The sequence below is a fragment of the Melospiza melodia genome, chromosome 1 (genome assembly GCF_035770615.1).
Source record: "Melospiza melodia melodia isolate bMelMel2 chromosome 1, bMelMel2.pri, whole genome shotgun sequence".
NCBI lineage: Eukaryota > Metazoa > Chordata > Aves > Passeriformes > Passerellidae > Melospiza > Melospiza melodia.
Genome location: NC_086194.1, coordinates 923,123 through 939,408, shown reverse-complemented (window position 1 = coordinate 939,408; position 16,286 = coordinate 923,123). Strand labels below are relative to the sequence as shown.

Genomic DNA, 16,286 nt, shown 5'->3' with positions numbered 1-16,286 from the left:
ATTCCAAGGCTCTCAGGGTCCTCTGGAGCTCCCAGGAAATCCTGGAGGCTGCAGCAGCACTTTCATTCAGGTGCTGATGTGGTGGGATGATGGGATTTCAGATGGGAGCACATTCCAAGGAAAGGAAAACACTGGGAGGGTTCATGATTTGCAGCAGAGCTCCTGGGCAGTGTTTCAGCTGAGATGAGGAGCAGGATTGTCTGTGCAGTGATGGTTCCTGGTGGGGAATTGTGTTCCTGGTCAGGAATCGTGTTCCTGGTGAGGAATTGTGTTTCTGGTGTGGAATTGTGTCCCTGGTGAGGAATTGTGTTCCTGATGAGGAATTGTGTCCCTGGTGAGGAATTGTGTCCCTGGTGTGGAATTGTGTCCCTGATGAGGAATTGTGTCCCTGGTGAGGAATTGTGTTCCTGATGAGGAATTGTGTTCCTGATGGGGAATTGTGTTCCTGATGGGGAATTGTGTTCCTGGTCAGGAATTGTATTCCTGGTCAGGAATTGTGTTCCTGGTGTGGAATTGTGTTTCTCGTGTGGAATTGTGTTTCTGGTGTGGAATTGTGTTCCTGGTGGGGAATTGTGTTCCTGGTCAGGAATTGTGTTTCTGATGAGGAATTGTGTCCCTGGTGAGGAATTGTGTCCCTGATGAGGAATTGTGTTCCTGGTGGGGAATTGTGTTCCTGGTGTGGAATTGTGTCCCTGGTCAGGAATTGTGTTCCTGATGAGGAATTGTGTTCCTGGTGGGGAATTGTGTTCCTGATGAGGAATTGTGTTTCTGGTGTGGAATTGTGTTCCTGGTGTGGAATTGTGTTTCTGATGAGGAATTGTGTTCCTGGTCAGGAATTGTGTTTCTGGTGGGGAATTGTGTCCCTGGTGGGGAATTGTGTTCCTGATGAGGAATTGTGTTTCTGGTGTGGAATTGTGTTCCTGGTGGGGAATTGTGTCCCTGGTCAGGAATTGTGTCCCTGGTCAGGAACTGTGCCCATACCAAAGGGCAGCTCTGTGCTCTGTGCTGGGACGTGCCCTCCTGCTCAGTCCCTGTGTTCTGCATCCTTGCACTGCTCACAGACCCCTTGGTGAGCTTTAACCTTGAGTACAGGATTTTTTGGAGGGGATTGTCCTGGTCTGGGCTGGGGTTGATTTTCTCCCTGGCTGGGGCAGTGCTGTGTTTGGAGGTGGCTGTGGGAGTGGTGCTGATGACACCTGGGTGGTTTGGGTGTTCCTGAGGAGTTTTTGCTTTGCCAGGCTCAGGCAGGGAGGTGCCAGGAGGGTGGGGGCATGGCCAGGGGAGCTGATCCCACCTGGCCAAGGGATGTCCCACAGCACTGGGATATCACGTCCTGCCCAGTGGGAACTGTGAGAGGTGGCCAGGAGCTGCCAGGCACTGCTGGGCATTGCTCAGGGCTGCTGACCCAGGGCATTGGGCACCCCTGGTCCCTCTTGGCTTTTATCCTCAGAATCAGGAATTGCTGAGGTTGGAAAAGCCCTCAGAGACCACGGAGTCCAACCATGCCCAGCACTGCCAGGGCCACCCTGACCTGTCCCCAAGTGCCACATCCACAGGGATTTAAATCCCTGCAGGGATGGGGACTCCCCCCTGCCCTGGGCAGCTGTGCCACATCTGGAGAGCCCCTTCCAGGAAATAATGGTTCCCAATTTCCACCCTGAGCCTGGGGCCGTTCCCTCTGCTCCTGTCCCTGTTCCCTGGGATGAGATCCCAAATTCCCCCAGCTGTCCCCTCCTGGCAGGAGCTGTGCAGAGCCACAAGGTCCCCCCTGATCCCCCTTTTCTCCAGGCTCAGCAATCCCTCTCTCTTTTCACTATTATAACTCTATTATTTTATTCCATGTATTAACGTGTCCTTGAGCCCGGCGTTCATTGCCCTGCACTCCCCTCCCCGGGGGCTGGGGGGGCTCCCTGGGCCCCATTGCCGTGGCATTGAGCCCTGCAGCACCCAAACCCTGCCTGCCAGGAGGGATGGGCTCGGTTTGAGCGCACCAGTCCCAGCGGTGGCGCTGGGACAGCGGTGTCACCACGAGGTGGCTCTGCTGGCCCTGCTGCCCTCTGTCCCGCGGCTGCAGAGCCCAAACCCGGGCACACCTCGGCTCCTCCGGCTGTTCCCTCCCTTCCCACACCAGGAGTGAGGGCTTTCCTTGCAGCAGGACTTGCTTTAGCCAGAGGGATTCAGGCACTTGGTCAGGTATGAAAGGGGAGATGGAGAGTGTTCCCCACAGCCCAGAGTTCCACAGGGATCAAAGGGAGATCAGCACACGATGATATTTGCATTTTTGGCTCAGATGAGACATTAAACCTTTTCCCTCTCACAGTCTGTCCAGCCCCATTCCTGCCCCACAGTTACATCAGAGAACCCCAGTTACATCACAAACCCAGACTGGTTTGGGCTGGAAAGGACCTGAAATCCCACCCAGTGCCACCCCTGCCATGGCAGGGACACCTTCCCTGATCCCAAGGTGATCCAGCCTGGCCTGGGCACTGCCAGGGACCCAGGGGCAGCCACAGCTGCTCTGCTGTGCTGGGTTTACATCACAAAAGTGATGCCTACCACATCTGGGCACATCTGTGCCAACCCTCCCCACCCTCACAGGAGCAATTCCCAGTTCCCAGTCTCCATCCATCCCTGCCCTCTGGCACTGGGAGCCATTCCCTGTGTCCTGTCCCTCCATCCTTGTCCCCAGTCCCTCTCCAGCTCTCCTGGAGCCCCTCCAGGCCCTGCCAGGGGCTCTGAGCTCTCCCTGGAGCTTCTCCTCTCCAGATGAACATTCCCAGCTCTCCAGCCTGGCTCCAGCTCCCTGTGCTGGTGGCTCAGGGCTGGGGCAGCTCTGCAGGTGATTTTGAGGCAGAACATTCAAAGGAATGGATGGAAGGAGATGACACTCCTTGTTCAGAGTCACCAGCTGGGTCACTGTCTGTCCCTCAGTGTTTCCACTCACATTTTCCTCTCAGTGTCAGCATTTTACAGCTGTGATAAAACCTGCACAGGCACTCGAGCCCCCCAGAGCCCCCCAGAGCCCCCTGTGCCCTCAGGGGAGCCTGGGGCAGGCTGCAGGTGCTGCAGGGACGTGCTGGCCATGGTGCTGTCCCCTGGGATTAGGGGCTGCTGCTGGCACTGCCCATTTGCTCCAGATTATCTCTTTAGCCAGCGCTGCCTGAAATTTGTTTATATAAAAACAATCCTTTGATCCACGAGCCAGATGCAAATACTATCTTGTGATTCTGATGAGGATTAGGTAGTTACAACATCTTGACATGGTTTTGGGTTTATGCAATTTAGGATATGAGGGGAGGAGCCCTGGCCCTGGGCAGGTTGCTGGGTGCTTTCACACTGGGGCTTCAGCAAACCAAACTCAGATTGATTTCTCCAAAGGCACTGACCTTCAAAGACTGAAAAATAACAGCCACTCCTGCTGGCTGCATTGGTGGGATTTGACCTGGTTTTACTGGAAGCTTGTCTTCCCAAAAAGCTAAAACTGTACAGGGAACCATTTTACCTGCTCTGTGTCCTTCCCAAGGAGAGCTGTGGCACTTCTGATCCTTCTGCTCCTCTGGGAACCCACTTTGGAGGGGTTAATGCATTAATAATCGTGGTGGCATCAGAGTCACTGAGGCTGGAAAAGCCTCCCAGCCCATGGAGTGCCAGCTGTGTCCCATGGTCACATTGTCCCCAGCCCTGGGCACTCAGTGCCACCTCCAGGTGTTCCTGGGACACCCCCAGGGATGGGCACTCAAACCTGAGCACCCTTTCCATGGGGAAATTCAATTCCTCCAGACTCTGGAGCATCCCAGCAGCTCAGTTGCCTGTGCAGGGTGCAAGGAGCAGCTCTGAGGAAGGAAAGCAGGATGTGATCATGGAGGGAAATTGGGGCTGGACTGGGATGGTCCCTGGGGGTTCCTTCCCTCTCAGGAGGTTCCATGATTCTGCAGGGCTCATGAAATGTGTGGCTCCTGCAGGAATTCCATGGAATTCCTCAGGGATCCACTGCAGCATCCTCCCGTGCTTTGGGCAGCTGTGACTCTGTGTTTCAACCACACTGACCCTGATTTCAGGGGATCCAGGCACTGCCAGGACCTCCCCAGTTCCTGTTTCAGCCGCAGGGCACAGCAGCCCTTGCTCAGCTGGGCTGTGGAACTGATCAGGAGCAGCTCCAGGGATGGATCCCCGTGCTGTCCCCAGCCCCTCCAGAAGCATGCAGCTGTGTGGTTTGCTATGAACTGCCAAGGTCAGGGGGATTTTTGCAGAGCACCAGGATGAGCATGGATGGAGCTGGAAATGCTTTTCCTTTGCTTTGCTGAGGGCTGGATTCAGCCCTGCTGTGTCTGAGGGGCCCTGGTATAAAACTGGGGCTCAGGAGGGGCCAGCAGCAGCTCCAGGTGACTGAGCGTGTGTCTCTTTATTATTTGTACAATGAGCATTTCCTCACTGTCAGCGGAGCTGAGGGCCCAGGGAGGAGCTGGTGCTGCTTGTTCTGCTTCCCTAAAACTGCTCAGGGTCATAAAGTCACAGAATCCTGACTGGTCTGGGGTGGAGGAACCTTAAACCCACCCAGTGCCACCCCTGCCATGGCAGGGACCCCTCCCACTGTCCCAGGGTCACCTCCCACTGTCCCAGGGACACCTCCCACTGCCCAGGTGCTCCCAGCCCCATCCAGGCTGGCCTTGGGCACTGCCAGGGATCCAGGGGCAGCCACAGCTGCTCTGGGCACCCTGTGCCAGGGCCTGCCCACCCTCACTGTATAAAACTTCTTCTTTTATATAATCTAAATGGACTTTCCTGCAGCTTCCAACTGCTCCCCTTGTCCACTGCTGCCAGGTTTCCCAAGTTCAGGCTGTAAATCCTGGTGCTGGTTCAAATTGTGGCCATCAATCAGTGTCAGAACAAGATGGATTCAGTCTCACAGTGATGAGGATTTTCTGTGCTGGGTTTTGGAACTGGTGATCTTCCACCCTGACCTAAACCTCCCCTGATCCCTGCTTTAGCAGTATTTGGTGTTTCAGCAGGAATTTCCCCATGGAAAGGGGGCTCAGGCCTCCCTCCTTGCCCAGGGAGGTTTGCAGTGCCCATCCCTGGAGGTGCCCCAGGAATTCCTGGGGGCGGCACTCAGAGCTGGGGACAGGGAGGGGATCAGGCTGGATTTGGTGATCCCAGAGGGCTTTTCCAGCCTCAGGGATCCTGGGATTCTGTGGGGGTGCTCAGGGCTGGAATTGATAATTTCTTGTGTTGGTTTTGGGATCCCCACCAGATGACAAGGGGGGATCCATCAAAGCTTGGGCTCCATCTTGGAGCTCTTTTCCACCCTCAGTGATTCTGCAGTGTCTCAGAGCTGTTGTCAAGGTCTGACTGGGATGAATCCCTGCAGTTTAACCCCTGTGTTGATCCCTTGCAGATTCCTCAGCCTCGGGGCCCACGGTGGTGGAGAACGGCGACCACGGGCTGCAGGACCATCACACAGGTACCAACCCTCTGTCTGCACTCCTCTCTCCTCCCAGGGCTGGCCTTGCCTTCAGAGAGCTGCCAAGGAACGGGCAGCCAAACAGAGCTTCAGTTTCTTTGGGGTTTAAGGGGTTTCTTGGGTAAAACCTGGATCTGGAGATGTTCTCTGTGCAGGGGCAGTGCTGGGGGGGCAGCTGATAGAAATGGCTGTGGAGAGTCCATAACACCACAGCTGACCTGTCCCCTGTCCTGTGACTTCCCTGTGACCCTCTGTGGTGTTTTCCCACATCCCCACCCTTTGCAGCAGTTTTTACTCCCTGCCCTGACCCAGCTGTGTCCTCCCCCCATGGCTGTGTCCCCACACCTGCTCCAGCAGTGGCACAGGTGACACTGAGCCTTTGGGACATCTTCCATGGCATCAGGGCAGTTCTGACTGCCAGAAGCTTGTGATGGAACTGGATGAGTATTTCAGACTTGTGCAGAACCTGGAAAAGAATTTTTCAAAGCCTTTCCAGTCAGGCTGAGGTGCTGAGCTTGGTCCTGTTTCAGTCCCAGTCAGCTGTGGGCTCTGCTTCCCTTCCCCCTGAGCCTCTGTGCCTGGGAACTGGTGAATTAAAACACCTCTTTGCTATAATTCCCTTTAGGATTTTAGAGTTTGGTTCAGTGTGAGTGAGTTTCATGTCCTTAGTCAGGATGGGAATAAAAAAAATTGATCTTTGTGCTTCATTTGCCATTGGAAATCTGGTCAAAAGGAAGTTGTACATCTTCTGTAATTCAGTATAAACTGAAATTTAGAACATTTCTGAACCTTCCTAAGGATATTTCCTCCCTCTTCATTAATACTTCTAAGTAAAGGAGATAGAAATGCAATCAGATTTATGGTCTGAATAATTAAAGGCATCAGGATTTTTGTATTGAGCTTCTGGCTTGTGTTTAAGAAATCCTTTGTTATTTGCCTCACTCTTGCTTTGTGGAGGTTTAACTCTTCACACTAACTGTTAACAACTTTGATCAAAGATACTTTTATGTGTCTGGAGCTTTTTAATTTATTAATATGTTCCCTCTTTGTGGGGTAGAGTTGATTTTTTTCCTTTTCTTGTTCAAGTGTGTCTAAAAGTGACATCAAAGAGGCAGAGCAGGGTGTCAGGATGGGGAGCTGTGGCCATCAAGTTAATTAGGTTTGCCAGAGGAACAGGAGATGTGCCTGACACAATTCCTTCATGGCCTCTTTCCCTGCCCCCTTCCCTGTGGAATGCTTTCCATGTTCTCGTTCTGCATGGGAGAGAAGGGAGAAATGCTGAATTTCCACAGGGTGTGCAGGGTTCAGAGCTGCTGCTCTTGGCATGGCGCACTGCAGAGGTGCTGCTGCCCCAGGCTGGATCCCTGGCTCTGAACCACTGGGTTTGTTCTCAGCAGGACCCACTCCCTGTGTCTGAAAGCTGAAATGATTCCTAGGGATGAGAGCAGAGAAATGGAGCAGCCAGGAGGGGACGGAGGCAGGTGATGCTCAGGCAAAGCAGCTGCTGCAAAAACCAGTGCTGAAAGCTGCAGGTTAAAAACCAGTGTTCAAAACTACAGGTTCAAAACCAGTGTTCAATGCTACAGGTTAAAAACCAGTGCTCAAAACTGCAGGGTTCAAAACCAGTGTTCAAAACTACAGGGTTAAAAACCAGTGTTCAAAACTACAGGTTCAAAACCAGTGTTCAATGCTACAGGTTAAAAACCGGTGTTCAAAGCTACAGAGTTAAAAATCAGTGTTCAAAACTACAGGGTTCAAAACCAGTGTTCAGTGCTACAGGTTAAAAACCAGTGTTCAGTGCTACAGGGTTAAAACCCAGTGTTCAAAACTACAGGTTCAAAACCAGTGCTCAAACTACAGAGTTGAAAACCAGTGCTCAAAACTACAGGTTCAAAACTAGTTTTCAAAAGTACAGGTTCAAAACCAGTGTTCAATGCTACAGGTTAAAAACCAGCGTTAAAAGCTGCAGGGTTAAAAACCAGTGCTCACACTACAGGTTCAAAAGCTACAGGTTCCAAACCAGTGTTCAGAGCTCTGGTTTTGGGTTTAAGCTGATGCTGGAGCACTCCAAGGAGCAGGGTGGTGCAGCTGTTGGCACATCCCAACGTGGCTCTCTCTGGGCTGCAGCTCAGCAGGCACTGCTGGATGTCCCTTCACTCATCACATCAAACAAGGTGATGACTGACCTCGTGTTATTGCAGCAGCATCCCGTGCAGCCCTTGGGCTGTGTCTGCAGAGCTGGCATCAGCCAGGCTGAGCTGCTGGCACCCTTGGCACTGCCACACAGCCTCAGTGCAGCCCTGGCAGGGACCCAAACCCTGCAGCTCGGGGCCAGAGCCTCACTGAGGGTTGGATCCTTTTCTCCTGGCAGGGCAGAGCTCAGAGGCTGCTCAGGCTGTGCTTAGGCCAGGCTTTAGGCAGGCAGAGCCTGGCAGCTCTGGGCAGGGCTGAGCCTGACGTGGCCGTGGCTGCCTGGCCCTGGGGTTTGGGTTTGGGCTCTGCAGAGCTGCACTCTGGGCACATCCCCTGCAGCCCTGCTCTTCCTTAAAAGGAGAAATGGAGAGGCTGGAGCAGCACTGCCAGGGATGCAGGGCTGGGAGCAGGAGCTCAGCGGGGCTCTGGGGTCCTGCTGGGGGAGCAGCTCTCTGCCCACCCACCTCCACAGGCCAGGGTCAGGGAGGGCTTAGCCAAACCAACAGCACGTTCAGAGCCAAAAATTCAGGGGTAAATTGCAATTTGCAACTCTTGATTGCACGATATTTGCCTAGAGTTCAAAGGAAATATGCATTTAAAACTAAAACCCAAACAAATTTCTGGAAAGAACTCCATCAGGGATGGTTACATGGCTGATGTGGATGTGCCTCCTGCCCAAGATGCTGTCCATGCCCGTGCTGGCAGCTGAGAGGCTCCCTGGGGAAGTGTCCCTGCTGGATCTGGTGCTTCCCCTGGCTGGGCTGTGCCTCCAGCCAGCCTGATGGCACTTCTGTCCCCAGCAGTGTCACAGAAACACTGTGAGCAGTGCCAGCTGTGCTCCTGGGCTGCTGCTGGCCTGGGCCTGGGTGGTGACAGGGAACAGCCCTGCAGGTGACAGGGACAGCCCTGCAGGTGACAGGGGGACAGCCCTGCAGGTGACAGGGACAGCCCTACAGGTGACAGGTGACAGGTGACAGCCCTACAGGTGACAGGGACAGCCCTACAGGTGACAGGTGACAGCCCTGCAGGTGACAGGGACAGCCCTGCAGGTGACAGGGACAGCCCTGCAGGTGACAGGGACTGCAGGTGACAGGGTGACAGCCCTGCAGGTGACAGCCCCAGCCCCAGCCCCCGTGGCAGAGCTGTGTGTCCCCTGGCAGGTGTCCTGCTGCCCTGTGAGGTGCTGGGTGTGGTGCAGAGCTGCTCCGTGCTGATGTTTACTAATCACTTGCGCTTTCTCGCCCCTTTCCCCATCCCCTTTCCCTCTCCTACTTCTTCTCCTCTCTTCTATTTTCTCCTCCTAGAAGCCTAGACTGTCTCCTAGCACTGGGGCTGCCACTGACACGAGGCCAGTGTCCTTTTCTACCTGCCATTACACTCCTAAACTCTGCAGCATTTTACAGAGCTCTTGCTTTACCTCCTTGGACTTGGCTGTAGAAGAAGCAAAGGGTGGCTCCGTCCTGCTCCTCCTCCCTGTGCTCTGCAGTGCTTGTTGAAACCTTCCTCTGTCTGTGTAAGCACAAAGGTGCACCCTGCTTTGGAACTGCGCTGTGCCTCTGGTTTGAAATCACCACCACAGCTCCAGTTTTTGGTTTGATCACCTTTAAATTTAATTTCTCTCCGTTTTCATGGTGCTGGATAAGAGAAGGTTTGAGATTTCCAGTTGTGCTTCCATAGTGGATGGGTCCACCATGACTGCAGCTCCCTTCCCTTGTCCCCACACTCCCCACAGCCTTTTAGAGTACCTGCCTTGCTCCTTGCTGCTTTGGAACCCTCTCACATGAGGTTCTGGTCTGTAATAATGTTGTTTTCTTGGGTGGGTTCACATAATTTCAGTGCTTTGTAGAACTGAGAAGCAGATCAGGGAAAACCAGGTGTCCTGAGGTGCAGGTGGATCATGAGGGGTGCATTTTGGGGTCCCAGCCCTCGCCATAGCTGGGAGTATGAAGGAAAGCAGCCAACCCCAAATTCCTGCCTCAGGGAGTGGCTTTGGTGTCACACTCCTTCCCAAAACCCCCAGAAATAAGGAAGGAAATTGCCTTTTTTAACTTCACACCACTGGCTTCCTGTGGGCAATGAATCCTTGGATGAAATTTACCTGCCATGAGAAATAATCTGTCCCTGCTAAACTCAGGGAAACAAAAGCACTGAGTTGTGATACTGTGCTGAAATATTCCTGACAATTTCCAGCAGCACCAGCAGGAACAGGCCTGGTTTAACCTAAACCAGAGCTCCAGGAGCCTGTCCAGTGGCATTCCCACTGCCCCACGGAGCTGCAAAGCTTTCCAAAGACAAAGTGCTCATTTTTCCATCAGTAGATGAAACAAAGCATGAAAGGAGGAGACAATTAGAGAGGGAAATCAGAGTTTGACCTGAGGCAGGCCCAGCCTGGCTTTGGGAGGTGAGGGGCTGTTCTGGGTGAGGAGAATCCTGTGCTGTAGCTCAGGTGCTTTGCCTGCCACACCTGATGGAAGGATTTAGCTGAACCCAAATGCAGCTGGGGCTGAACTGCCCAAAACGAGAGCTGAGAGCTTCACTGGGCTAAAATGGCATTTCCCTGTTGTGAGGGGAGTGCCTGGCACCCCCTGGCACCCCCTGGTACCCCCATCCTGCTGCAGCAGGGTTTGGGTGCAATGGGCAGTGCCAGGGCCGTGCCAGGGCCCGCAGAGCAGCTCTGGGCAGCTCCCCCAGGCCAGGCAGCCTGGCTCTGCTGTTTGTCCCCAGTGGGACTCACATGGCCCGGCTGGGTGGCAGTGCCAGCGCTGAGTCACAGCCTGGCCCTGCGCTGAGGCAGGAGCTGGCATGTGCTGCCCGCTTGGGTGCCAGGTCACCCCTGTGTGCCCCCCCGAGGAGCTGCCAGCCCTGTGGTGCCAGTGACCCCGGGGTTTGTCCTCCTGGTGCTCATTGCTGTTCCTGGGGACACTGCAGGTCCTGCAGCCCCGCTCTGGGCTCTCCCTCCCACCCATGGATTTCACAGCATCAGATCAGCTCCAACCTGTGAGTGCTTCCTGGTGTGCTTTCCTTTGGCTTTTTGGTGTCTGTGGCCATAAAAGGAGATTCTTGCCTTCTTGGCTTTCTTTTCAAAGACCTTTTCATAGCTTTTTTTTTTTTTTTTTTAATGTGATTTTGAAGCAAGGCAGCATCACTTTAACTTGGCTCCTCAATTGTTCTTTCTCACCTTTTGCCTTAAGTGGGCTTAACTCTTGTGCCCTAGAAGTAGACAATAAATAATATAAGACTGGTGTCTGAGGGGTGCATTTGGGGGTCCCAGCCCTGCCATAACTGGGAGCATGAAGGAAAGCAGCCAGCCCCAAATTCCTGCCTTAGGGAGTGGCTTTGGTGTCACACTCCTTCCAAAAGATGTAGAAGTAAGGAAGGAAATTTCAGATGGAAATATGGAAATATGAAATATGAAATATGAAATATGAAATATGAAATATGGAAGGTTTCAGGTACCTGAATATGACACTTTTCCCACTCCCACAGATGTTTTACCTTATTGAAAGGCAGCAATGCTTTAAAGCCTTGACTTGTAGCCAGGGTGAGGTGGGCAGAGGAGTTTGGGAGCAGCTGCCCATCCTGGCACCCCCGTGGGTGGGATGGGGCTGGGCAGGGCAGGGGCAGCTCCTCCAGCCAGGGTTTGGCTGTGCCTGCTGCAAACATGGATCACCCATCCCATGCCACCCCACGTTTGTGCCCTGTTCATTGGTAGTGCCATGGGGTCACTGTGGGCAGGGGGGCTGCACAGGGGGGCTGTGCTGAGGGGCTGGGTGATGTTCCTGCAGCATTACCCCCAATGGGTGTGCTGGGGTGGGATCCCAGGGGATGTAGGGAGTGGGGGTCTGTGCAGAGGGGGGAATGGGGGCTCTGTGCAGTTTCTGTCCCTGCTGGAAACACCCCAGTGTCCCAGTGGGGGCTGCCTGGGGGTGTCCTGTGCAGCCCCAGGAGTGTTCTCTGCTCACAGCTGGGGCTGTGCTGTGCTCTAACCCCTGTGCTTGCTCACCCTTGTGTTGTCACTGCTGCTGAGTCGCTCGTTGCAATGCTCTGTATGATGTGAAGCTGTAACTGCTGTGCAATAAATGTCCCTAATAAACATCTCTGACTAACCCCTCCCGAGTGGTTCTGTGCTGGGAGTGTCTGGGGTCCTGCTGCCAGCCCAGGAATGAGTCCTGCAGGGAATGTGCTGGGGCTGTGCTCTGGTGGCACTGCTGGAACGGGACATGGCTGCAGCTGGCAGGGGTTGGGAACCTGTCCCTCAAGGCCAGGCATGTTGTGCAGAGTGTCCCACACCACGTCCTTGTCCCCAGAGTGAGGGACAGGGATTGCCTGGGTGCAGCACTCGGGGGATGAGGAAGGGGCTGGGTAGTCACACTCAGCTGTGGTCACTGGCTCGGTGTCAGTGCAGAGCAGTGACAGGAGGGACACTCAGGGGTGGCACCAGCACTGTCCAACCTCCCTGGCACTGGGGCTTGGGCACCGTGGGCACTCCAAACTCTGGGTGATGGTGACACTGAGCTCTGGGTGATGGTGACACTGAACTCTGGGTGATGGTTACACCGAGTTCTGGGTGATGGTGACACCAAGCTCTTGATGATGGTGACACTGAGCTCTGGGTGCTGGTGACAGCTCTGGGTGCTGGTGACACTGAACTCTGGGTGCTGGTGACACCGAGCTCTGGGTGCTGGTGGCACTGAGCTCTGGGTGCTGGTGACACCAAGCTCTGGGTGCTGGTGACACCAAGCTCTTGATGAGGGTGACACTGAGCTCTGGGTGCTGTCCCAGCTGCAGGGAGGGGATGGATGGGGCACCCACAGGGACCTGGCTGATGCCTCAGGAAGCTCCTGGACAGAGCTAAAGGAATAAAGCAGGGATTGATTAAAAGGCCTTCAAAGGATGCACCTTGGGCAGTACAAGAGCCTGCCTGAGCCTACACCCAAGATGGACTCTGAGTCACGGGTTGTCATATTTTTATAAATTTTGGTCCGTTTACATATTGGGGTTAATTGTCCAATTCCAGCTCCAGGTTATGCAGCCCCATCCTCCCAGTTTGCTCTCCTCAATGCACTGTTGTTTGCACTTTTTGGGCCTGAAGCTGGAATGGTATCCTTGGTTCTTGGGTTGGAAAGGGATTGTTTTGTCCAATTAAACTGTGAGGAGAACTTACTAACACTTTATATGAAGTGCAGAGTATAATAATAATAATAATAATAATAATAATAATAATAATAATAATAATAATGATGATGATGATGATGATGATGATGATGATGATGATGATGATGATGCATATACTAATATAGACAGAATCTGGAAAATATGGAAGCTGGAACTTAAGGCATGAAGAGATGGGGCTGTGCCAGTCTCAGGCCAAGGGCAAAGTTCTGCGCCTGGGCTGGGACAATCCCAAGCACAAATCCAGCCTGGGAATGAAGGGATGGAGAACACTGAGGACAGAGATTTGTGGGAGAAAAGCATTAAAAAAAAACCCCAGCCCAAACAACCCAACAAAAGCATCCCAAAACCTGTTTGTTCTGTGTAGCATTTTGTAAATAGGACAGCTACTGGTGTGTTCTAATCAGAACTGTTCTGCTGGCTTTCCTCCTTTACCTGCCTGTGCATTTCCCTCTTGGTGCAAGTTTTTGCTTACAGAGGCTTTTACCCTTCCTGGCTTCAGGCAGAGCTCTGCAGGCTCCTCACAGGGGGCTGCATCCCCGTGCTCACAGCTGGGGAGTTCACCTTTCCCTGGCTGCAGGCTAAAAACAGCAGCCAAGTGAATAATTCAGCAGCTTTGCTGAGTTCCTGTGGCTCAGAGCTCTGTGAGAGCCTCGCTGAGCTTTGGGGGCTTGTTCTGGGGGGAAGAAGGGGATGTGGCAGCTGGGGGACAGAGCCCCTCCAGGCCATGTGGAGCCTCCCCAGCTCTGCAGGGGCACTGGGGGATGAGGGTTTTTCCTGCAGGTCCTGCTGCTCTTTCAGATGAGGAATTTGTGGCTTCCTGCGGCTCAGGAGCTGAGCAGCTGCACAATCTCAGCTCCTGAGCTGCTGCTGAGGCTTTCGGAGAGCACAAAGACATTTCCCAGGTGCTGGGGTGCTGATAAACACTGGGAGTAACACGCAGAGCAGCTGTGGCTGCCCCTGGATCCCTGGCAGTGCCCCAGGCCAGGCTGGACAGGGCTTGGAGCACCTGGGACCATGGGAGGTGTCCCTGCCATGGCACTGGTGGGCTCAGGATCCTTTCCAACCCAAACCATCCTGGAATTGTGGCACCTGTGGTGTCAGGGTGTGGAGAAGCAGCCCTGGGATGAGGGTGCAGAAGCTGGGGTTTCTCAGGAAGCCAGCACTGCTGTCCCAGTGTCACTGTGTCCCCACAGGGCTGTGAGTGCTGGAGCTGCTGCAGCCTGGAATGCCCTGGGGGCTCCTCTGGGGGCTCCAAGGAAAAGCAGGGACCTTTTCTGCCTACAAAACGCTGATTTCATGCTGGCTCCCTCTCAGATGGTGCTTCCCCACCAATCTGCTGCTTGGATTTTCTTTTTTTTTTGTTTCAGCCTTGGCTTCTGAGGTGGGATGTCCCTGGCTTGGCTCATTGAATGGGAAATTAAAAGGATTATAATGAAGTCATACATATGTCGAGAAGTCTATTAAAAGCTTAACAGGGAGGCTTAGAGAGGTTTAAAAACTGGGAATACAAACCCTTTCTGTTTTGCAGCGTGCTCAGGAGTTGTTCTAGCAAGGATCTGACAGCTGGGTGAATTAATGGGGTCCTCCAAGGCTTGAATTGCCTCAGCAAGTAGCTGGGAGTTAAAATATTCAAGCCATGAACTTTGGAGCTTGTAGCTTGGGTTTAATGTGCTGTTAGTGCACTAAAGGCCCTTGTCTGGGGAGGGGCTGCAGAGCTGGGCAGGCTGGGACCTCCTGGAAAATGTGAACCCTTTTCTCTGCCCAGCCTTTGAGCTCGTCAGCCTTCACTCTAAATTGACCTGTCATTTCTCTGAATGTGTTCCTGTGGAACTGGAATGTTTCTGGGCACATCATGAGGCAGCTTTTTAAACTCTTGGTGTTTTCAGGAGGGTTTGAGGCAGGTAGGAGAGACAGAGACGAGGAGGGCTGGCTGACCCTCACTGCTCCTCTTCCAGAGCCCTGCTCTTACCCTGCACTTACATTACCCAATTTGCCTTTAATTTGTCTCTCTGGACTTCACTGCAGCTTAAAAGATGCTTTTTTCCCCTCCTTCTTGAGTGCTTAAAACAACATCATGTTTATTCCCTTGCTTATTCCAGTAGCTCGTGGGGAGTCTTTGCAGGGATCCTTCAGATTAAATAGGGAATTTCAATGAGAGGCTTGTCAAAGGAAAATAAACAGCAGCACTGTAAAAGGCACAGAAATTAAGCTTAGTCTAAACACTTTATCATCACCTTTTTGCTAGGTGGGGTTTGTGGTTTGGCTTCACAATGGGAGTTAATCTCTGCCTTTGATCACTTGGGTAAATATTGAAATATTTGTCTTGGAGCTGTCAGGATGAGCCTGGATCAGCTCCTGGGCTGACAGCACAAAGAGCAGGGATGAGCTCTGCAGGGCTTCAGCCATCTCCATCCCATCTGCATCTGCAGGGCTTCAGCCATCTCCATCCCATCTGCATCTACAAGGCTTCACCATCTCCATCTGCATCTGCAGGGCTTCAGCCACCTCCACCTCCATCTGCAGGGCTTCAGCCATCCCCATCCCATCTGCAGGGCTTCATCCATCCCCATCCCCATGGCTTCATCCATCCCCATCCCCATGGCTCCATCCATCCCCATCCCCATGGCTTCGTCCATCCCCATGGCTTCATCCATCCCTCCCAGCAGGGCTGGAGGAGGTCTGGGAGCTGCTGGGTCCCATTCCCAGCAGGAGCTCCATCAGAAGCTCTGCAGCAGCACCTGCAGCAAGGTGTGGCTGGGCCTGCAGTCTGCTCCCCTCCCTCCCAGCAGGCTCTCCCTTTCCAGCCTCTCTCCCCACCTTTCACTCCTGCTGCAGCGCTGGGGTTCTGCTGGTAAGAAGGGATTTGGTGGGGTTTATCCTGCTTACAAAACCCGGGGAGAGTCGTGTGCTGGGGTGGCTTTGCGAGGTCGTGTGACCCGGGCTAAATCCAACCTGGGATAGGAAACTTCCCTAATCCTGCCTCTGCTCGTGGCTCCCTCGCAGGCCTGAGCTCTTTAATCTTCTTCCACTTCAGTCCCATCACTGCAAATAGGGTAAGGCTGATTATATTGTGCATTTTATCTTTTCTAGCTGCACCCCAGCTGTTGTCATCGAGCGTTCTCGTTTCGGGGTGGGTTGGCACCGGGGTAATCTTGGATTAATGGGGCCTTTTTTTTTTTTGGGAAAAGGAAATTTTATAGTTAAGGAACATGTTGGTTACTGTGAAGCTACTCAGGAGCTCTTTGGTGGTTGGGCTGAGAGGAGACCTACACCTTGGAGCAAATCTACACCTTGGAGCAAGGGCAGCAAAGGGCAGCAATGCTGAGCAAGGCTGTGGTGCCTCCTCATTAAACCCCACAGAGCTGCTGTCCCTGGAGAGAGCTTTGGACAACTTCAGCTCTCTCAGTCCTGCATGAGCAAGTTCCTGAAATACAAATTACATGGATCCTCAGCAGCA

At 53.3% G+C, this 16,286-nt stretch overlaps 1 protein-coding gene across 11 annotated transcripts in view; it reads left to right on the top strand.

Moving 5' to 3' along the window:
* MAP4 (microtubule associated protein 4) overlaps positions 1-16,286 on the top strand; it is a 154,692-nt gene that overhangs the window by 54,544 nt on the left and 83,862 nt on the right. For all 11 annotated transcript variants that reach the window (XM_063161256.1, XM_063161372.1, XM_063161430.1 and 8 more), the window contains exon 4: positions 5,396-5,461. In XM_063161256.1, coding sequence (XP_063017326.1) covers positions 5,396-5,461 — 66 coding nt within the window. The remainder of the gene's footprint in view (positions 1-5,395; positions 5,462-16,286) is intronic.